Source organism: Grus americana, chromosome 2, assembly GCF_028858705.1.
Source record: "Grus americana isolate bGruAme1 chromosome 2, bGruAme1.mat, whole genome shotgun sequence".
NCBI classification, from domain to species: Eukaryota; Metazoa; Chordata; class Aves; order Gruiformes; family Gruidae; genus Grus; species Grus americana.
The window spans coordinates 119,233,018-119,256,357 of NC_072853.1; the positions used below are offsets into that span (position 1 = coordinate 119,233,018).

Consider the following 23,340-nt stretch of genomic DNA (forward strand, 5'->3'; position numbering starts at 1 on the left):
TTGGTAGGAAGAAGGAATTATTTATTATTCAGTTTTAAGTGACTTCAGTTTCACATCATAGAATTTAATTTAGTTTCTAAGAAAGATCAACACTGCTTACAGACTTCTTTAAGCAATTTTTACAAGATGACTCATGCTTTGTTAATCATCTTATTTCAGCTATCTAAATGTATCTTAACATCTTTCGGGTGCACTGGGATTCAGTATCACTTTATTCATCATCACAGAAAAAGACATATATAAATAATACAATAGATAACTCAGAAAGACTAGACGAACTGTTATGTCTTCCGTGGTTCACAATCTGACAAAAGTTCTTCAGAATTTAGCTGTACTGTTATAACTTAGTAGAACAGCACTGAAATGAGGAACCTTAGTGTTAGCCCAGAAAATACAAATAGTCTGCTTTGTTGTGTTTGTGTAAAGGAAAGCAAGCTCAAGAAGAGAACCCATATGCACCAATTCTGTAAATGCACAGGGAAAAGCCATGCTCACAGAAAAGTCAGTGCAGCATGGAAGTGAGGTTTCAGTGACATAAGGCGGAGCTTAAAGGAGCAGCTTTGAGGTATATCTAACTGGAACTACAGCTGACCAAAAACAATAGTAAGGAGCAATGACAAGTCTTCACTTTTGTAAAATACTTCGTGGTGATTTCACTCATCAGGATTCCTTCTTTTCCTCTACTTCTAACAGCTCATCAAGGAATTCCACCACTTCACCCTAGAAAGGATTAAATTTAACAGAAACAAGTTAACCCTGTACTGCAAAATCAGTGGAAATTTTTAACCATTTTAATCAAAACATAAACCGTTATAATAGGTGTCTAAAATTTTTTTAACACCCTTCATACAGAAGCTAGCACAACAAGCCTACAAAATGCAAGTAAATGGTCCATGTAGGGGCAGCACAAGTACTTGCAGTGACATACAGACCTCAAAAGAAGGAAATGTTACACTTCACAGTAAACCCTCTTGTACTTTTTCAGGTATTTAAATAGACAATCAAGTCTTCAAACTTAGAAAATAGTTTAAATATTGTTATTTAAATATAAGTTTAAATATAAATGTTTAAAGCACCTGTTAAATTAGGAAATTGTTAAAATACCATAAAACATTGAAGAATTTTAGAAAGCTTCAAAATTCAAAGCAAAAGTGTTTTGTGGAACCCTAACTTTGACTTTGCATCAGTTTCCTCTAACCATTTATGTCCTCTGTTACACCCTTCAACACACACCTTCTCCATTTTCAAACACAGATCTTCATGTGCCATGCTTCAATGCAGCAAAAATGTGAAGAACCACAGGTACTAGAATATTTTCCATATTGGAAACAAATATGTTGGGTTTAGATTCAGACCAGAAAACATATTTACAAGCTTCACTCTGCTAATACAGGGTACCAACACAATAAACAATCCAACTTCCTTTATTTAAACTATTCCTAACGTAGTTATATGTCATATAGCATAGTCAAATGTCTTCCTGCAGTCAAGTCTGAGTACTTTGGGATGATACAGTCCCACCAGCTGGAATTTACTGCCTTGTCAACCAAGCTACAGTAACTGAGCTAAAACCTCTTGTAATCACTTTCAGCCCAAGGTAACACCTTCAGTAGCGAAAAGCAAGTAGTTAACAGCAAGTGTGCAGCAGCATCTCAGACTACTCAAAACTGACTGTAGCAGCCCATCTGCTGGCACCCTCAGAAATACTAGTATTTTCTGTTTTGCCTTCCATGCACAGTTCAGAAACGACTCTGCCTGAGATGGGAGACCCTGTGGGAATGCCTGTGCGTATTTTCACTTTTTGATACAACTCAAATACTGAGCTGTCAGAGAGATGGGGACGCACAACACCACATTTCCAATCTTTTATTCTAATAACTACAACGTTCTGTTAAATTGTTCTAATTTAACTGCATTTTTTTAAAACTTTCCTGTCCTTCCTTTCTTGACATAAACCTATGTTCTAAAGAGGTCGTAAGATGTCATTCATTTTTTTTCCAAAACAAACTATCACTTTCTGATAGAAAAATATTCTGCTGGAAAATCTGATCATCTCTTACTCACTCTCAAGTTTAAAATAATGAGAATTTATAACAGTTATGTTGAAAGCAAGTCATCCTTGCTTGGATGCTCAATCTTCCTCTTCCCTTCACCCCCTATTGCAAGTCTTTGCGAACTGTATTAGGCTTCTGAGTCTGCTCGATGAAGACTGCAAACAGTATTTTACAATTGTAATTAAATTTTGATCATATTTTTGTCTAGAAAGGTATTCCTTAGGAAGACAGAACTTTCCAGACACATGCAGTTTGAGACTCAAAAAGTTAGACTTTCCTGGTGAGGAAAGGGCATTAAAACCTCTGACAGTGAAAACACTAAGAGGAAATAGAAACTTTTTGTCTATTTTGAATACAACTGTATTATGGATACAGTGAATAAAAATATTAACATCACATTGTCGTGGTTTAACCCCAGCCGGTAACTAAGCACCACGCAGCTGCTTGCCCATCCCTCATCCCCCAAGGGGATGAGGAGGAAAATGGAAAAAAAACACTCATGGGTTGAGATAAAGACAGTTTAATAGGATAATAAAGGAAGATAACAACAACAATGACAACAACTACTAATATATATATAAACCAAGTGATGCACAAATGCAATTGCTCACCACCTGTGGAAAAACAACCCGCTGCCCAGTCTGTTTCCGAGCAGTGATCCCGCCTTCTGGATAGCTTCCCCACTTATATGCGGAGCATGATGTCATACGGTATGGAATATCCCTGTGGCCAGTCTGGGTCAGCTGTCCTGGCTGTGTCCCCTCCCAGCTTCTTGTGCACCTGGTGGGGTGTGGGAAGCTGAAAAGTCCTTGACTTACTGTAGACACTACAACTACCTAGCAACAACTAAAAACGCCAGTGTGTTATCAACATTGTTCTCATACTAAATCCAAAACACAGCACTGTACCAGCTACTAGAAAGAGAATTAACTTTATTGCAGCCAAAACCAGGACAGATATTTTTCAGAAGTGTGATTAGCAAGGAGAGAAATAATGAGAACCAAGCAAACAAAAATAAAAGTGGGAGGAAAGCTGGCTGACATAACTGCTGGTCTTGTTCCCTACTTCACAATTCCATCCTAAAAGGACTGCTGAGTTTTTGAAACTCTGAAGCAGTTTTAGCAAGTCCTGAAGGATGGCAATTTATTTGGCTTTGAATTTGTTCAAAACATCTAAGCATCCAATTCAATAAAAACACATGAAAAAATGCCAGCACTTTCATGTTCCCTCCTTGTCTTCCTGGTTGCAGGAAGTCTGACAACTGGAAAACAGGAATTCAACATTTCTGCATGTTTTCCTCTGTTAGAAGTATTTTGATTGCCTAAGGAGCCCAATCGTGGGGGGAACTCAATACCACTTCACAAATGCACCTGAAGAAAACAGCCACTAGGTCCAACAGTCACTATGCAAGCAGTTGAGAGATACAGAAACAGAAGCACAGGGGACTTTAGGTCAAGTTCTACAGCACAGCTCCTAAAACTGTGTGCACAAGCATATGGGTACCTCTTGAAGGACTACAGACAGGCAGGTCCCGTTAACTATGAACAGAGTTATGAGACTGGGAATACAGGTGTCTATTACAGGCATCCCAGATCTAATTCAGACTGATTCTTTAACACCTCAGGATCACAGTGTAATGAAAGAATAACAGATATTAAAAAGGATTTGTCTTCTTGGTCTACCTGCAAAGACAACCCTCAAAAGCTGAGAGTCTGAGAGGTAGGGTGAAAGGCATAAGCATCTATTCTATGATTCTACAATCCGGCTGGACAACCCAGAATTAAGTATAAGGAAGACATGGAGATTTCAATATTGCACCTTTGGTAACTCAACCATATGGGAACTTAATTAAATTCATATTATTGTCACACTCATCAGTAAGGTAGGATATTTCAGAAGACAAAGAAGATCCAAACAGATTTTTTTTTTTTTCTTCTGGCATGTTTTCAAATCCAGAAACATGTAAGAAGCCCAAGTGGAAAGGGATATTTAAAAGCAACAGTATTTGAAAAAAAAAAAAAAAAAAGATTACTGAAATCTCCAGTGCCTGAAATTGATCTTTCAAGGAAAGTGTGACGGAAGCTGTTGTGGTCTAATCAGAAGTACTGGGGAGTAAGAGAGGTTGAATTCTGGAAAAAATATTAAAAACAGTTGCCAAAACAATATACATACAGAAAATATGCTGTAATGCAACTGAATAATTGCCTGGATGTTGGCTATTCTTGAAAAGGCAAAAACTCCAGATTACAGTTAAAGACAAACAAAACCGTAGTTAAGGTATTTTTGCCTGCGCCTTCATGGTCAGAATGTAAAACATTTGTAAATTGTCCATACTGTGGTTGGCAGCCTAAAGAAAAGGTGATAACGCTATGTCAGAAGAGCTGATCACATTGTCACACTAGCAGCTATGACCAGATTGATCAATGTCCATGCCCCATTAGCACTCACTTGACATCGCATCAGGCATTTTGCATGACCGAAGCCAGCAAATATTTCACAGGTGTCCATTCCAGGGAAAAAGCCTTCTGCCCGCTGATATCTAATAACTTCATGCTGGCCTGAAGACCTGGAGTCTGAAAATGATTCTCTGATACGATTTAAGCATTCAGCATGACAGAATTCCTCCTGTTATCTGGTGTGCTCTTTGGCTCCTACCTACCTTAATAGGAAGGACAGCAAATTTTACATGCAAAGTCAGCTGCAAACCCATAATTCTTTCTGCCGCCAGCTACTAGAGGGGACAACAGCCACCCAGTTCTAATGCAGGTTACATAAATATGCTACTTAGACACAGCGCTGATGTAAATCAGAGTTGAGCAATATATGGCCCAAAGTGTGATGTAGCTGTCTGGCTGGTAGCTAGTAAATCAGAATGTGAAGTCTGACTAAGCTCGGGGAAGAGAAGGGTTTGCTGCCAGACCAGTACATGCCTGACAGTTAGGCAGCCAACAACTGGAAAGTACGCACATATGGACTGCTTGGTCAGCCGCAGTGAAGCACGTCCTCTTTAGCAAGCTGGCCCTCAGTCCACGGTCACTGCCTCCTGGTTTGCTCTGGAGGCCAGGTACGTGCCGCAGGTCCAACAGCTCTGCTGGCATCCCATGACCTCCTCCCTCTGCTACCAACCTCTTCCCTCTCCCAATCCAGGGACAGTCAGTGGAAAGTGGGAGTGACAACAAGGATGTACGGGAAAAGAAGGGACAGGTATAGCCTGAAATATGGGAGGCATGATATCGGACAGCAGCAAGGGAATGCTCCCAGACTAGTGTGAGTGGTAGGAAGAGTAAGAGAAGCTGATCTGATCAACTGGAGCCTCTAATTATCTGTCAGATATGCAAACTGAGCACCCTTGGCTCAGATTCACAACTGAACAGAAGCACAAACAAAAAGAACAAGTGTTGTACCACAGTAAGTAATTCAAGAAGGCTTTACGGAGAGTACGTGAGTAGGTGGAGTATAATAAAAAATAATTTTAAAACAGAGTTCTTGGTCAATTCTGAGTAGCTAATCCAGGCTAGTGAGACTGGTGCACTACTGTAAGCTAAGCTAGAGCATTTGAAAAAATAAGTCCTAAAAAGGAGAAAAATGCAGAACTCCTCACTTATTACCACAAGCTGAGTGTCCAAGACCAAGGTACACATTAGGCCAGCCATTGTTGCTGGCCCTTCCTTCTGCAATACTAAATGTCACATTCACACACACAAAACACAACCTCTTAGAAGAAACATCTGTACTTTGGAGACTCCTAGCCAGCTATTAAAATAAACAGCAAAGGGAAAAAGCTACCAATACATGGCTCAGTTATGGCCCACTTGAGACTGATGGTCCTGCACCAACTTTTCTTTCGACAGCAGCATTTAAAAATAGTAGCAACCAGTAGCAGTTGTGCTGCTCACTGACAGACCCAGACACTTTGCCTTTGGTTGCTAAAACTAAGCATTGCCTTCTGCGTAACAAATATTAATCATTCGTGGGTCCTTGCCTCCACCTACAATCTGTTCCGTCCTTTCTCAGGGTGAACTGGAAAAGGTCTGGGGAAAAAACAGCTTTCTTGCTACAGCCTATACTTTCCGTGCAGATCCACTGATGGCCTTTTCTATAGGGATTCCATATGCACTGCAGTGGGATAGCTTGTTCTTCAGGGAAGTAATAGACAATATTAAAATAACAGGGTTCTAGAATGAATTAAGATCTACAGAAAAATATTATGAACATGCTTTCATGTGCGATTATCAGTGAATGAATAAGAAACAGCCTTTATCCTTACTTATCCAACAAACTGAGCCTTAAGAAACAACACACAGAGCAAGAAGAATTGGCTGGATCTTTGTTTCCTTACAATCTATGACCTAGAAGGAAAATATTTATCCCTCATAATGTCCCCCAGCTGTCCTTCACAGCAAAAATTCAGATTTTGCTTAAGTTCAAAGATCTTTATGACTGGAAACTTGTTCAACAGTGAGAATGACAGATTTGACTCCCTGATGTATTGGGTGTAGGTGGCAAGATTGTGGTAGTGGGAGGGGCTGCAGGGCTGGCCTCTGAGGAGAGGTGAGGGCTGCCTTGTAACTAGTGAGTAACTGCCCTGGTAACTAATTTGAGTAACTAATGGGAGTAGTGACAACGAGTTAGGTTCATGAAAACCAGGAGATTTTGTTTCAGGTCAAATAACCAACTTGCAAGAGAGAAGACAAAGGTTTGATATGGCCAACTGTGGAGGATACGTGCTCCACGGGCCTGATAGAGCCTGCAAGCGCATACCACACAGCTCACTGGCCAGCAATATTTTGGGGAAGAACGACATTATTTCAGGATAACAGTAAGGCATGTGTCAATGAGTGGCTCAGCCTGAAAGGTTTATTCAGCCTTCAACCAAGAAAAAGTTCCTTGATCTAACCTTCAGTTAAAACACGCAAGTTCACCGTAACCACCTCAAAGCCCTCCCAGATCCTCCACGAGCACTACAGACCAGGCTGGACATTCCTCACATTCTTGCAGGGGAAAAAAAAATCCCGCAATTCTTTGTGCAGAAAAATTATTTGACCCTTAACTTGTTTATTTTTCAGATACTTAGTCCACAGTGTGACCCACTGTTACATGCTTGTAGGGTGGTTTTTTTAATATTAGAAGAGCTTAGTTGCTCTTTACATCTAAGTTAACTTCTTTTCTCAAATATTTTTCCATTTCATTTTTTAATGATATATTCTGAACATGTAACTGTTCTCTTCCCATATACTGTGGGAGATTGCAGTACGCTGCAGTTATTACAATAGTATTTTACAGCAACCCAGTAAATGTGCTTTCCTCTTAACATTTTTATAATGCCTATAAAACACGAGTCAAACCAGTTTCAGAGCAACTTCAACATTGCTCCCATTCCACAGAAAACAGAAGCCTTCTAGTGGCTTTGTTTCTCAACTCTGCTTATGCTCTCTTGGCTGCCTTATGCTGCATGCAGAAGCTTAAGAAAATCTGGACAGGTAAAAATTCCTCTTAATGTCAGTACCTGCAGCTTGGGGACATCCTGCCATTTAAACCCAACTGTGCTTGCAGCTTCCCACGGAAGGAGGAACACCTTTGCCCAAGATACACATCCAACAGTAAAGAAGCAAGAGGGGAAAGCAGGAAGCTTCTGGAGAGCCAGCCACGTGGGCAGTATCTCCACTAGGAAATGATGATGAAAAAAATCTTTTCTTTTTAATTTAAAGAAGTGTGTGTTGAACAGGGACCATAACAATGCCAATTAGCTGCCAACTCTCCCTGAAACAGCTGCCACCAGCACTTCTCAGTGTAGCGGTGTTACTGTAGCTGCGTTGGTCTGAGGTCATAGGCAGTGCAGGGTTCATGGGTCTGTATTTACAACTTGCCCTTACGAGCGCACTTGTATAAATCATTTGAACGTATGCAGATGAAAATATGTTGCTGAACAGAAAAATAGGCTGAATTCAGATTATTATGTGCTATCAGGAGTCCACTGGGCCCTTGTACTTTGATGCTATTCCTTATGTTCCCTTTCCACCGGTCACATTAGTTCAACACTTACTCTCCTTTCCATCAGTTAGGAATGGAGCATTTGAATTTCATCTTCTGTACAAACGGACACATACATTACATACAAATAAAAACAAGAAGATGCCAAAAAAGTGGGTCAAAGCAGCCAACAGTTTTTCACCTACTGATTAAGTACTGAAAGAAAAATCACATTGTAGGATCATTCCAGCCAAATACTTGTGGTTTTTATGTAATTTAGAACTGCTAAGTAGCTATCCCTGAAAAAAAAATTCCTCAAGAACACTGCTTTTATGGGCCAGAAACATGTCTTATACAATTAGCGTAGTGCTGAAGTTATATCTACACTAGCTGAGTATCTGGCTCTTAACGGCATTTAAGTTTGCTATTTAAATCTGTGCAATACTAGGAGTTGTATCTATTATAGCCTTTATACATTACACATCTGAACAGGAATCAAAAAGCTTGACTATCTGTGGCCAACTAAGATGACAACACTGTGTAATGGTCTTTTAACTTCACTGTGGAAAACTGTAAGGATATTTAATAGTAATTACTTTTAAGAAAAAGTAATTTGTAGCTAGTTGGCGCTAATATTCTCTGTCACCTCTACTGTGTTAAATGTTTGAACTAGAGTTTTTCATTTCCTTGTGGAAAAACATTAATAAGTAACATGAACAGGACAGTATTTCTGGTAGTGACATATGCAAAAATCATTACTGCATGTTCCAGCCTCTGCAATTACTGCAATGTATTATTGGAAGAAGCCACATGTTCTCACTCGCTTTGCTAATGGGATTTAAAAAGACACATGGATGATCTGGGATATGGGAGCACTGAGAAGTCTGAATAAAGTGAGATTCTCCACTTGGGAATAATGATATATTCACATAGGAAGAGATCCTTTTGCCACATCAATCCTTTTACTTCACTCAGAGTGATTCTTTTCTGCAGATTATTTTATGGGCTTGTTGGCCCACAAGCAACTTCACAGACAGCAAACATGGACCACAAAAACTCACAAAAGGTATGGCCTATGGCCCAAGAAGCACATGGTTTAAATAAACAGAGTGCACTAAAAAGAGAGGTTGCCTCCATCCTTAACAATTTTTAATAAAGCTTTTACTGTAACACCTTATCTGGGTTTTTCATCAGTTTTCAGCATTTCTATTGAATAAACTTTTCTATCAATGCCAGGAGAAATATTTAAAAAAAAAAAAAATCCACTTACACTACTAGGTCCTGCCCATATAGCAGAAACTGCAAGGTAGCGATTTTACCTTTGTGCTCTGTCTGGACTCCCTGGAAGGCTCTTGCAGCCAAAGACAAGTTCTGGTAGCCAGGGATTTATGAGTTCACTACTACAAGCCAGAGCCAAGCCAGAGGCATGGACAGCCTCTATCCCTCCCAGGTTCTTCAGCCCTAGTAAGGCAGAGCACAGAGGCCCTTCAGCTTTTCCCTGGGAGAGGAGAATGGTAACTTTCCTAACACGATGAGACCGTGGGGTAGGGATAGCTGTGGCATGACCAGGCCCAGGAATTTTGGTTGTTCAACCGAAACATATAATAATCCATTGTAATGCGACTTCCTTGACGCTTCCCCAAAAGTTTAACTGGCGTTTCCATTGTACTTCCCTCCTGCCAATTGTGAGGTCATTTATAATTGCACTGATGAAATGGGCTACAGGAACGAATGCCAGCAAATGAATGTTTGTTTATTCTATACACAGTGCTTGAGGCTGAAAATTGTTTCTGTAATCCCTTCTTGTAACAACATATGGGGAAAGCCCTCACAACAGACTGCTTCTTCCCTTCCTGAATTACTCATCTCCGTGTTTTGAAGCAGCAGATGTGAAAGAAGGAAAAAATTACAAATTAAGTTTATGCCTAACATAAGAAAGCGTTATGGGCAAAGCACTGTGCTGGTTTTGGTTGGGATAGAGTTAATTTTCTTCACAGTAGCTGGTATGGGGCTGTGTTTTGGATTTGTGCTGGAAACAGTGTTGATAACACAGAGATGTTTTTGTTACTGCTGAGCAGGGCTTACACAGAGCCAAGGCCTTTTCTGCTCCTCACCCCACCAGTGAGTAGGCTGGGGGTGCACAGGGAGTTGGGAGGGGACACAGCCAGGACAGCTGACCCCGACTGACCAAAGGGATATTCCATACCATATGACGCCATGCTCAGTGTATAAAGCTGGGGGAAGAGGAAGGAAGGAGGGGACGTTCAGAGCGATGGCGCTTGTCTTCCCAAGTCACCGTTACGTGTGATGGAGCCCTGCTTTCCTGGGGATGGCTGAACACCTGCCTGCCCATGGGAAGCTGTGAATGTTTTGCTTTGTTTGTACACGTGGCTTTTCCTTTACCTATTAAACTGTCTTCATCTCAACCCATGAGTTTTCTCACTGTTACTCTTCCGATTCTCTCCCCCATCCCACTGGGGGTTAGTGAGCGAGCAGCTGTGTGGAGCTTAGCTGCCGGCTGGGGTTAAACCACAACAAGCACAAATCATCAAGGGAATATGAAAAAGTGCTCAAGTACTTAACACCCTGATGAAAATCCATACAGACAGGTCCTCATCTAAATTTAACCGTGTAACAAGTTTATTAAACTGTCTTTCATAGAGTTTTATCACAATGGAAAGTCTTCCTAAAGTCTGGTCACCTTGCAATGGAATTTTATGTATAGAGTTATTTTCAGGTCACTAGCATACTGAAGACAGCACAGATGTGTTATTACTTCTCCACTATAAAATATTATCTCTCCATATGTGCTGGATAACATAAAAACTACAAAGGTGATTTCATTTTTTAACATAAGCCATCTTTCTCTTTTCTAACTAGAAAAGACCTCAGCAGTGCTTACAAGTACCCTACCCAATGCCATAACTGAACATAGCTTTTTGCCAATGCCAGCAATGAACTATTCCATCATTTGAAGATTTCTGAAACCTTTAAATGAAAGGTTCTGAAAACAAAGCTAAACAAAAGGCAATCCAAAGCCTCCATAATTTATACTTTAATTTCAGCTGTGGGAGACAAAGAAATGCCCTGTCAACAATTTAACTACTTTTCTTGCACAGAAAATCCACTTTACATATTTCCAGTCTAATAGTAGTCATTATATGTTATTTGGCCATGAATTCCAATCATTTAAGCAGCAAGACTGGGTGACCAAAATGTTACTGCACAGAAAAAACCCAAACAGATAACAAGACTTCCTTTTGACAAAAATTACAATTTAGGTGGTTACTTCTGGACAAAATTATAAGGATCTTTAAATCTAATTTAAACAACATTTCAGAAAAAAACCCCAGAAACCAGAAAAATGCTGGGCTTAAATATATATACTACTTCTCTGCCCCCTGGTGTTATAGCTTGCAAAGTGAATTTTCTTTTTTTGTGGGCTCAGTGCATTCTATTTACCTTTGTGTTAATACTGTCCATATTTTTTAAAATGGTACATGATGTTCTTTGGGTTTGTTTCTTATATTCCATTTACAAAAGAAAAATTTATGATAAATTGGTCATGGTTACAAGAAGATTTTTCCATATTAGCTAAATCCTGGAATTCCATCTATGTATCATCTTGACTTCAATGTGATTGCTGTTTTTTTGACCATGATTTCCTTTCTAGAAAACTCACCTCATCATCATCCATCAGATGTTCCTTTGCGAATTCATACATTTCCAACTGGAGTGTGGTTATGTTGTGGTATCGAACTGCCTCCTATCAAAAACCAAAATTTCTATGTTACTTTAGGGTAGCAAGAGCGTCATCACATGTCACCTGAAGCTATTCCATTGAAGTCAGACCCAGACTTAGTAGAAGGTAGATCCCAGGGCGGGTTATAATGTTTGAGAAAGGAAACAGCAGAACAGCAAGCAGTGTTTCCAAAGTCTTCTGTGGATCTTTCTAAGCACAGGCTCCATTGGTGTGAGAATAACAAAACACTCTCCTCTTTCTCATGTTTCAAAGCACTGGCGAGTCTGAGAATAAGGAATGAGACTGCCAGAGCTGAGCAGCAGCCTGTGCCTGCATTCCAGCGGGCTTTGGATGCGAGAAAGCCTCTGTGTCCCTGCACACTGGCGCACGGCAGCAGGCAGTTCTGGGAAAAAGAGACACTAAGCTATTTTGCATGATAATGACTCACCACCCCAGCCTGAGTCTGGGCTAGGGAAATTCTGCACGGTCACCCACCTGTCCGTCCTCACTTCCTCGGCTGTTTGCCTGGACAGCACTGTTTAGCTCAGTCACCCACTCTCACATTTGTGAATGCCAACAGTAATCTACTTTGATTATCCCATTTAACTCTTTTTGGGGAGGAAAACAGGAGACTTCCTCTTTCACAAGAGCATCTAAACCTTAGTGCCAGAGCCAAATGCTGCTGTCATCCCATTACCACTATGTGAAAATAAACCAGAGGCACTATGGTTTTCAGGGCAAGTGATCAGGACAGCAAGCAACTTCTGTTCATAGTTACATGGATCAAAGTACAAGCAAATACAGCTGTGTGCATTTAATATACTATATTTAAAAATTAAATTATCTGTAGTCCCCAGCTCCTGAGAAGTTATCAATGAAACATTCAGAGTTAATGTGTAGGGCCCTTGTTCTGTCCTCTCTGCACGCATATGCCAAATCTGTCTGTGGCTTGCAGTTTTACACTGTTGCTACCCCTCACTCCCACCACCATCAAACATTGTCTCCAATACGGCTATAAAGCAGAGTTCTGTTCCCAAAAGCAGTGACAAAGCAGTGGTCCCTTTCCCCTGTGATCTCAGACTCACTGCTGCTGCCTGAAAGAACCAAATGCATTTTCGCTGTCTTCTGTCTCAGTTGGTCCTGCAGGACAGGCCTGGGTTTCCAGTGTGCAGACAAGGTGTGTGGCACATAACTCAACAGCTGTCCCCAACCCAAAAACACTTAACTGAAATGGAGTGATATTTTTGACTTGAGGTGGCTGGCCTGAGAGGAAAAGAAACTGTAATTATCAGTGCAACCTATCAGATGCATACATTAACTGCTCTGCAGTGTTGCTACAGATAAAGCCAGTCACCTAAGCACTACATATATGTCCTGAGCTTAATGCAGCATTAAGAATCAAGGGATGTATATGCCTTTGAGTTGGTACGGGTCTCTGTGACTGAGGTGTCTGAAGAAGCAACATGGGAAAGGCAGCTGAACGTTACCCTGTGGGGTGCCTGCTGTTGCTTCAGCTAGGTTAACCTAAATGACTCTTCCACATGGAAGTCATGTCGTAAGAGAAAGAGAAGGCACTAAATTTAATTTGTGGAACACGTATTGCTAATGACTATTTGTACAGCATATACCACTGATGCCTAAGGAGTCACTCAGGTGTCACAAAGCAGTTAATTCAGTTGCATGACATAAATCCTGGTAACAAGAAATGGCAGAAAATCCAACTTGATTGTCAGAGTCCAGGCTGCAGGACTCCAGAAACACAGCAAAGATGCTTTTATATGTAAAATTTCCCTGGACATGGAAATTTAAGAACAGCACAGAAACTCATTTTTAGAGTAATTTTTCAAAGCCAGATCACAATCATTGCTGGATGGACTGATGTTTACTGTGGGTCCTTTGCAGCTAGTATTCTAACTCAGATAATTAGGTGCAATATGGTCGTGAACCTTTTTCCACCCAACTATGTTCTAAATGGAGTAAATGGAAAGTGAGTTTAGCTGGGGTTATCATATCTGGACACATTCCAATGCACACAGAAGCTGAAATAACAAGCAAGTGAGCAACTACATGTTGGTAAATAATAAGTGATTGACAAAAGCCTGAATATCACTGGAGTGATCTTTTCATCAAGAGATTTCAGGGGCCAGCTGCTCCATAAAGATATAAATATACAGAAGTGGTAGACAAGTACCAGCATGAATTTACTAGTCATCATATCATATGAAATCCTACTGTAGTATATTTCAACACAAAGGAAAGAACTGCAATGACATTCACTGTCTACGTTACATAGTACGTCTTTGTATACAACTTTCTACACGGTTTTAATAAAACAGTATGTGTTTAATTCCAGAACCAATAGATAACCCCCATTTCACAACCTGTAACCCAGGGAGTTTCAAGGAAATATCTGAATTTGTCTAGAAGGCATTTTAAATAATTCACCTACCGATCTTGGCTGAAAATCCTCTTCTTTAAGTCCCCATTTGTCTTTGTGGTACTGATAATATACCATGTTCTGTTTCATTACTTCATCTTTCTGGTCAAACAGAAGGTAACTAGCAGCACAAGAAGCTGCATTCTTCATGTCATTCACTAATTAATAAACATACACAAAAAAAATCCAGATAAGGTAAATGCACAAATTCCTACTGTTACATAATCTCTGAAAAACTCAGATGGAAACAGGATCCATTTTCTACCTCCTCACCAGTTGCACAGAAAAAAAAAAAATTGCTTCCCAGAAAGTATATGCTATTTTTGTGTTCTGAAACAGGTAAGGCCAGGATTCAAAAATGGGGACTTACCTCTCATGATTTTCTATGAAAATCCTAACCAAATGTCCCTCCCAGGCCTCCCAGTATCAGTGATGTATCAGCCCACAGCCTGGTGATGCCCAGTGGGGCATTTATTTAAAAAAAAAAAAAAAAAAAAAAATTAAGAAAACCCTACTTCCTTGCACTAGAATTGACAAAGAGGGAAGAGTTAATGTGTAAAACATGTGGTCAAACAACATAAGCAAAAGTCATTAATGGCTTGATGCTACATGGCTGGATGTATCTTCCCTGTGATGTTGGAGCCTACAGGAATAGCTGTTAAGGGCTACATGTGTTCTTTACAGTGCAAGTAGTTCCTCAAAAAACCCACAACATTCACTGAATGATTCACTGAATGATTCACCTATCAAATGTGTAATCACAACACCAGAACACTACAATTTCTGTTAAGTGGTCCCCTCTTTTCTTCAAAACCCATTTAGCCCCATGTGCCCCATTCTAACAGGATTATAAGAATCCACTAGGAAAAAGCGAACGGTATGAAATATGCTGTAGGTTTGTTTGTGGAAGAAATACTGAACAGTAAATTGAAAATTGGGTATTTATTCAATAGAATAAGGGGTGTTCTGTTAAACATGTTGCCTTGAAGTTATAATCTTTCTTCTAACTGAATGAGTGAGAAGTTTAAGAAAAAGCTTCTTGTTAGAGCTATACATTCAGCTGCTTAACAACCACGTGGGCCTCACAGCTTGACCACCATGGCTTTTTGGCACAAACCATGTTTTTTTGTACAAAAGTGTACAAGATGGGTTTGTGTCATTGCACGTGTTCCAATCTATAGGAAGCGGCTGACACTGTTTACCCTAACGTTATATTAAGAGTTACTTCAAAAAGGCAGAAGATTTGGTGTATCATTTAAACATCTAAAATACATATGATGAACATTTATCATTTACATGAAACTCTGAAAAGTGTAAGCAACGTGTGCTGGCAGTAGGTATCATATAAAGAATGAAGGGCGGTGATGGATCGGGTCACACTTGCTCTGTAACAACCTCATTTTTACAACACCCAAGTGGAGATCAGTCACAACCAAAACAGAGGGACCTGCCCTAGGTAAAATCCAGCCCTTACGGGGTTCATGTTCAGCAATTTATTTTGTCATGGACAATTTTATGAGCATGGGCTCTATACATAATGTTTATCTCCCATGTCTGTTAACTACAGCTATGCAAGGAGAAAAAGGTGCCAAGCAGCTCAGACTTTCTGTCCCAGAACAGGTCAAAATGCAGATTCTGGAGGCCACTATTTACATTCTAAAGCATTATAACTAGAGGGAAAGGATTATGAATGGAAACTGTCCCACATCATCCCAATGTTATTTAAGCACATTAAATCACTACTTACATTTATAATAAGCAAACTGCAAGTAATGGTACATGGTGGCTACAAATTTCTCGACAACAAAGCCTCCTATAATGGGTGTCAGATTACTCTCACACTCCACTTTGCAGGCAAGGACTTCAATATAATGATCTAGAAGGAACAAAACAACACAGGATATGGATAGTGCACAGTGAATTGTTATAGCCCCTCCCATTAGCTACCCATTACAATTTGGCCTTATAATGCTCTCCTGGGTCCTGTGCATCTAGATCTTGCTGCCTGGAAGTACTGAGCATCTACAACTCCATCTGAAATACATATCAAGTACTGGTACTCTGCTCTTCTGTAAAAATTAGCGCAGTCTGGACTTGAAATGTATCAAAGCTGCAATTCCAGAGAACTAAGCAGCTAGGTTGCACTGACACCTACAGGCAGTCTGTGGCAGTAGGTTTTATATAAAAGTGTTACGGCGTATACGTTATTTCCTAACTGTGAACTTAACAGTGCTATTTTATTTTATTTTAAACTTTGAGTTCCTTTGCAATTTCATCAAATTATTGCATGAATAAGGTCCACATGCTTCTGACTGTGTCACGGAGAAATAGAGCAGGTGATTGCAAAATAAGCATCCAGAGATGGCCACATTTTGTGCCAGCAGTTTGGATGTTCTAACAGAGAAGACAGACACAAATATGCTGCTCACTACAGAACAACTTTCAGCCAGAATAAGTTCACAAGCTTATCCGGTCTAGAAAAGCTTGGTACAATGGGATAGGACTAGAGGTGATCTTATCTTCAAGAAAATACATTCCAAGAAAACCTTCCATCAAAGAGTTTTTAGGACATACAACATTAGACAACATCACCACCAAAGAGAAATATTTCAAAGCCTTAGTTTCCCTGTTGGCCACATTTGGCAGGTGAAAGCAAGTTATCTAAGCTTGTGCAGCAAGTCTCTGACCAAGGCACAGAACAGCAAAGGTCCCTTCCTGTTTTCATCTCTGACAACTCCGAAGATGAAGAACGCTGAAGTTAATTAAAAATAACTGGCCAAATGAAATTACCAGACCTGTCACTCCTTATCTGCTGTCCTAGGCACCTGCTTGCTTTGCCCAAGAGTAACAACGCTGAGCCCAGAACAGTGGAGAAATGACTTGTTTCTTTTGCTACCAAAGAGCATAGGAAACGTGTACGTGCCACTTTGACAGCAATCAAAAAGGTGTGTCTCTTTTTCTTTGCAAAGCAATGGATTTTTTTTTTTTAAAGCTACATGATAAAGAAAAAGAAATCTTATCTGCTAGCAAAACTCTACTGTAGGAAAGATGAAAAATAGGCAACAGAAACTTGCCGTATCTATGAGAGACGTTTCTCCAGTGATATACAAACCACAAAGCCGATTGTGAAGGCAGCCTAACTACTGAGCCTCAAACGTGATATTGAAATTGAGGTCAAGAGATCTGTCTGGAAGCTGGATGGATTAGTTGTTATTACTTACACTTCTCTTATTCTGACACACACTTAAATTTCCATGTTAATGTAAGAACTCTGTTCTGATTTTCTGACAGCCCTCATTTATGTTACATTTAAAAGAAAAAAACCCAGAATTCAAGCACTTTTCAGTGAATCTAATAAACTCATATTGGCCCAAACTGAGCAGGGTGCACCACGTGCATTTGGCAGTGTAAAACGAGGAACAGGACTTTGGTAGCCAATCCTACAGATAAACTGAAATGCACTTTTGGGACATCTTTCCTTACTGTTTCCTAACCATTCACCTGCTATGGAGAGATAGAAGTCTTTAAAATCTTTGATCTCTCGGGAGCCTTCACAGGCTGCTGTACAGTCATCGTAGGCTTTGAAGAAATCAGGAAGAGCCAGTTCCATGTCAGAGATGGACGTTCTCCAGTTGTCACCATTGTATGCTCTCACAGCCCTGACAAAGAGATTCTGAAAAATTGGCAGGCATGAAAAACAGCAGTAACTGATCTATGTAAAACTGTGTGTAAATTCAAATACAGTAAATGATGTCTCTGCATTTCTGGATTACTGTATAAACTGTTATCCAATTAATATCAGGACAACAAATGCAGATGACTAATGGGTTTTACCAGGTATTTCCTAGAGAGTAGTGTATGTAATTCCTTTTCAAATCAACAGAAAAACTTGCTGGACAAAAGGAACAGTGTGATTCTAAAGCACAGGTTTTGACAGAGATTTTCAATGGAATCTTAATGCCAAATGGCCTAGCTATTTTAAACTGTGCTGCTACAGCACTTGTGCACTTGAATAACTCTATGCACCTGCTTAGCTCCAGTAGTGATCTGCACATAGTACCTTTTAGGTATGCCACTGTCCATGATGTACTGTGAATCATGGAACAGTGAAAAGCGCAAGAGGTGAGAATTACTGAATGCATCAAGAAGGCAGAACAGAGATGATTGAGGAAGATTGCAAGAGGGAAAGAAGAGTAGGAACTGAGAACACGTAAGCAAATGAGATCCCCGAATTTCACACAATAAGAGAAGTAATAGAACAATTCAAAAAGACCAGACTGAATAAAAAGCATACCTCATACGGCTTTGTCTCCAAGTCTTTAATATGCTCCTCAGCATCAGGTATGCTCTTATAGTAGGCCATATTTCTTTGCATCATTTCATCATCTGGATGCTTCAGAAGAAACGTGTGAGCTGCTGCAATAGCTTTTGGAAGGTTATTAGCCTAAACAGGGATGGGAAAAAGAGGAAGGGAGGGTAAAAGGGTAATTGGGAAAAACACTTCAAAGTTTCTCAGTTTTTGTCAATGAATTTTCCTGCAGCCTCTATACCCTCAAAATTGACTTCTACTGCAATCACAGTCTCAGCAGAAACAACGGTTCAGTCAAATGGATGTAATTCTCCTCACTTGTACTACTAGCTGTGTCACAAGGAACATTTCATTGTTGTTTTAATTTTATTTTAAAAAACTGTTATTGTTGCATACAGCATCAGTTTTTTTTCCCCTTCCCCCTCCCTTGTTCATAAAGCTGACAAAGGCACAAGAGTATACTGTGGCTCCTGTGTGGGACTCAACTCACAGCGATTACTGATGCTAACCCATGGATACTGGGCAGGAGTCATCACTTACCATGTTTACAAGATGTTTACCTCGCTTATTTGCTTAGCGGCACAGAAGACAATGTTACAAGAACGTATCTTCCTGATGCCCTTACCAAGTTAGAGCAAACAGCATGGACTTGGTCCATACTTGTATCCTAATGTACTACGTGATTTTCTGTCCCCATTTTAAAACTGACTTGAAACCCCATTAGAGATACTCTGCCAAGTAGGTATTGCTCATTTACAAGTGCATGTGCCAAATACGTATGTACTTCTGTGTGCATGCATTTACATTTTTAATTTTATGTATTTATGTATTTTGACAAACTATATGGGATATGTACACATATTTGGGAAGAGCGAGAGAGAAAGTAAAACTCTGAAGTACTTGTGAAATGTTAAAACTTTTTCCCTTGTTTGCCAAGATCCATATCAACCCATTCAGCATACTGATGCGTAGATGATACAGGGTTCCACCTCACATCTGAAAGAGCTTCTGGAAGCGGACGTCTAAAACTATGAGCAAGAATGGCAAGCATGTACGCACATGCACTCTTCTGTTTTCATCCGTAAAACGTACCCTTTTGTTTCAGAAAGAAACTTGTGAGACAACTACACCAAAGAAAGACTTCAGCCCCATTGGGAGTTCTTGCTGCTGTGCTGCTCTAAGTGTCCCGGCGCTGGAACTCCGCCAGCTGCCTTTCCCAGCTGTCACAAAACTATGAGCTTCCAGGCAGTCCAAACAGTGCTAAACGCAAAGGGAAATCTCAGCTGCACTTTCGTCAAATGCCTGGTTTCTTTTGTGCTTTACGCTTTAACCCTGTTTCTTGGTAGGCTGACACGTCTCTCATTTTTGCTTAGTCCATAATTCACTCTTGGTTTTAACTTTCACTGGGGGGGGGGGGGGATGGGGACAGGGGACAGAAAACAAACATAAACAAAACAAAAAAAGTTTTGTAGAAACACATTCCTAAGTGAACTCAGTGGCTACGAGAAAGCTCCCTCCAGAGGAGGAAGCAGCGGCACAGAAACATCTACTCCCACCATCTAAGACGTGGCAAGATTTCACTATTGAACCCACCTCAATAAACACATGGTAACTCTAAAAAATGACATAAAGCGTTTCCCTCCACCTTCTTCCTTATATTATAAATGCTGTTGGCGGGGGGAGGGGGTGAGGAGGTGTGGGAAATGACATTCCTTTCTTCGGAAAACCACCAGCCAGGAAAAAGTCCTTTGTATGGAGCAGTTTGTACCTCTGGAAGGCCCATTCAGAACTCCCCAAGCTGAGTGAGAGGAGCTCAGAGCTGGACTATAATCTAAGAAGACAGACAATACAAACAACTGACACTAAAGGCAAACCCACTGCACCACAAAAACCTACTGCAAATGTGACTGAAACACAGTTGAAAGGGAGAGGGAAGGATTTCTCCAATTTCCCCTCTCACATTCCTACCTGCCAGTTACTTAACTGTATCAGAAATGGTAAGTAGGAATGGTTTCTGCTGTGATGCATACGTTGCAAACTTTGTGAGTAGCACAGGGTGGGGCATGAATAGTTAGACAAGAAACAGAAACATTTATGGTGATACCAGTTTGGTATCCGTATATGGCTTTGAGAATGCAAGGAGTGCCTGCAGTATCTGAGGGGATGGCATGAGGAACAGACCTTGATTTAGAGAACAGAAGATGAAGATGAGGAGGAGGGAGAAAATCGTCAGTTAGGTCCTAGACAGAAGGATGACAAGAAGCTAGAAAAATGGGATGACATCCGTTAAAAGAGGTGTGTTTCCCCAGTCTTGGCTGACCCAAGAGCAAAAAGTAAACACCATTCCAGGGCCAGCATTAGCGTCACACATCAGCAGCCAATTTTTGCTTTCTGCCTTCCTGCGGCTGAAACAACACGGGAGTTTTGCAGGCATCAGGCTCCCTGTGAGTCACCAGCTGGGGGCTGCTGCACTTAAAAAGAACTGTACCAGAAGAGAGCAGGTGAGGGAGGTGGACACGCTGAGGGAGAGGAAGCAGCAAAGAGCACTTGCAAGAGCAGAGTGGTGACATGAAGGGTGTGAAAAAGGTTTCAGAGAAGGTTACAAGGAAGACAGAAAGATGAGCGGGGCAGGGGTAGGAACAGCAAAACTACAACAAAGGAGGCAGGGTCCAGTGGCTGGGGCTTTGGGAAGAACTGGAGGGGCTAATTGAGGGGGCATGCTGGGTGAGTTATGAAAAAAACGGTCAAGAGCAAGTTAGACAGTACTACATAGGCAAGCAGGGAAAAAGAAAAGGTATACGGTGGTCCCCCTGTGGGTTACATGAGGTGGGTGGGAGGAAGGAAGGGCCTGAAAGACTTGCCAGAGAGATGACGATGATGATGATGATGATGTGCAGGGTCGGCAGCCCAAGAGGGCAGGGACTGCGGGGCCCAGCCACACGGGGAGAAATGGAGATGGGGCGGATGACAACTGGCAGCTAAACTCCTGTTGAGGAGGCGATGGGGAATAAGGCTTGAGCCCAGAGTAACCTGCCCTGAGGGCCAGGCGAGAGGTCAGCACAAGGGGAGGCTTGTCCAGCACTGGGCACATAAGGCACCTGCAAACGTTGAGGCCATGCAGGAACATGCCACGCTGCCTCCTCTGCCACGATGCTGACAGGAATGCTTGGCTTGGCTGGAATGTGACAGCACCAGCCAAGACTTGGGGGAGCCAAGGCTGGGGGACAGAGTGGAGGCAGGACAGGCAGACAGGAGGGAAGAGAAAAGAGATGAAGGACTGGGCCTCACCTTGAAGTAGGCAAACTGCAGGTACTTGTATGGCTCACGGCGCTGGAACTCCTCAAGCAGTTCGCGGCCGGGCTGGGCCTGGCGGAAGGCAGGCAGCCCCTGCTTGCAGCGCCGCAGGCACTGGGCCCGCCGCAGCACCCCGGCCAGGAGACGCAGCTCGGTCAGCGCTCCCCCGGCGGCGGTGGGAGAGACCAGGGCAGGGGTCTGTCCGGCGGCGCTGCAGTTGCGGTGGCAGAAGGCCTCGCTGTCGCGCAGCAGGCGGTAGAGCCGCATGCTGACCTCCAGGTAGTTGACGCTCTCGGGCCAGTTCTCGGTGCTGTACTGGTCCAGGCCGTATCGGTAAGCGGACTCGAGAGGCATGAGTTCGTCCCGCGGGAAGCTGCGGAAGCTGTAGCGCTCGTATTGCGCTCCCGCCGTCGCGAGCAGCGCCGCCAGCGCAAGCCACATTACTGCGGCTTCGGCCGCCGCCGGCAACCACGTCGCCACCACGGCGAGAAGAAAGGGGAGCGGCGGTGCGGGGACGGGGGAGTGGTCACAGGAAGTGTGGGGCGGGGAAAGGCGTTCGGTCCCGCCCCGGCGGGGGCTGTACGCGGCCGTGAGGGCTAAGAGCGGTGCCGGTGCTGGCGAGACACAGCTTGCAGCCCCGCTACCCTTCAGGTGCCCGAACATGACAGCTAAGCAGGTGCGGACCCATTACTACTGGGATGGGAAACCGCCGCGGCACACCTTGTTTCGCTCCTCTGCCCCTTTCCGTTTTGAGATTTTTCCCCTTCCTCTCTCGGACCGGATTTTGTCGTCCTCCTCCTAAAGCGTCCGTGAATACTATGTGGAAAATGGCTGCTGCATGTCTGACAAGGGATGTCGGGCCATCTTGCACCTGCATTTTGTCCGACCGGCGTCTTGGTCTTCAGTATCAGCGCCCCCGATGCTGTCCTGTAGAGTGGCTGAGAGATGCATTTTCCATCTCCTTCGGCTGGGGTGGGTGGAGGTGTGCGAGGCCTTTCTGCCCTACCACGGCGGCGGGGGTGTGTGTGGGGGGCTTCCTTCGTCCCCTCTGAGGAGCTGGGCCGGATGGAGCGTGTGGCGTGCTGGGAGGTTGACGGCGGCGAGGGCAGGAGGAGGCAGGCCGGCAGGCGGTGATGGCAGAGCGCCAGTGCTGGGAGTGCCGGTGGAAGGAGGGATGGTCGTGCCGCGCCAGGCGGGGGCGGGGCGGGGCGGAGCAGGCCGGGCCCGGCGGTCAGCTGACGCCGCCGTGTCACAGGGCGCCGTGCTGAGGGACGCCGGCTCCGCCGCCGCTTCCTGCCTGCCTGCCGCCGCCGCCCGTCATGCTGCGGCTCCTGCTCCCGCTGGCCGGCTTGGCGGCGCTCCTCCGGGCGGCGGTGAGTCCCCTCGCCTCCCCTTCCCCTAAGGACACCCGCTGCGCGGCGGCGCCTGGGTCCTGCGGCCCCGAGCTCTGAGTTGCGCGGAGGGCTTCCGGAGGCGCACGGCTCCCGGCTGCTAGCGGGCCTCGTCGCGCCTCCGCAGGAAGACGATTGACTTT

At 42.8% G+C, this 23,340-nt stretch overlaps 3 protein-coding genes across 4 annotated transcripts in view; 2 read left to right on the forward strand and 1 right to left on the reverse strand.

The window, feature by feature from the left end:
- On the reverse strand, nucleotides 1-22,983 carry CRTAP (cartilage associated protein). Its single transcript, XM_054815672.1, has 7 exons — nucleotides 21,801-22,983; nucleotides 18,498-18,647; nucleotides 17,705-17,876; nucleotides 15,951-16,079; nucleotides 14,216-14,361; nucleotides 11,707-11,790; nucleotides 1-720 (listed from the first exon to the last, which is right to left on the reverse strand). Exons 1-7 carry the CDS (start codon nucleotides 22,467-22,469, stop codon nucleotides 661-663), a joined length of 1,410 nt encoding a protein of 469 aa, XP_054671647.1. The 5' UTR covers nucleotides 22,470-22,983; the 3' UTR covers nucleotides 1-660.
- Nucleotides 22,377-23,340, forward strand: part of GLB1 (galactosidase beta 1) — a 50,761-nt gene continuing 49,797 nt past the window's right edge. Inside the window, exon 1 of one of the 2 annotated variants that reach the window (XM_054815669.1) lies at nucleotides 22,377-22,482. In XM_054815669.1, the coding sequence (XP_054671644.1) occupies nucleotides 22,468-22,482 (15 nt within the window). In that variant the 5' untranslated portion in view covers nucleotides 22,377-22,467. Of the gene's footprint in view, nucleotides 22,483-23,044; nucleotides 23,180-23,340 lie in introns of those variants that run through there. The other variant, XM_054815667.1, reaches the window with a different exon arrangement.
- Nucleotides 22,387-23,340, forward strand: part of TMPPE (transmembrane protein with metallophosphoesterase domain) — a 10,204-nt gene continuing 9,250 nt past the window's right edge. Inside the window, exon 1 of the mRNA XM_054815673.1 lies at nucleotides 22,387-22,482. The gene's annotated coding sequence lies outside the window, so the exon portion shown is untranslated. The remainder of the gene's footprint in view (nucleotides 22,483-23,340) is intronic.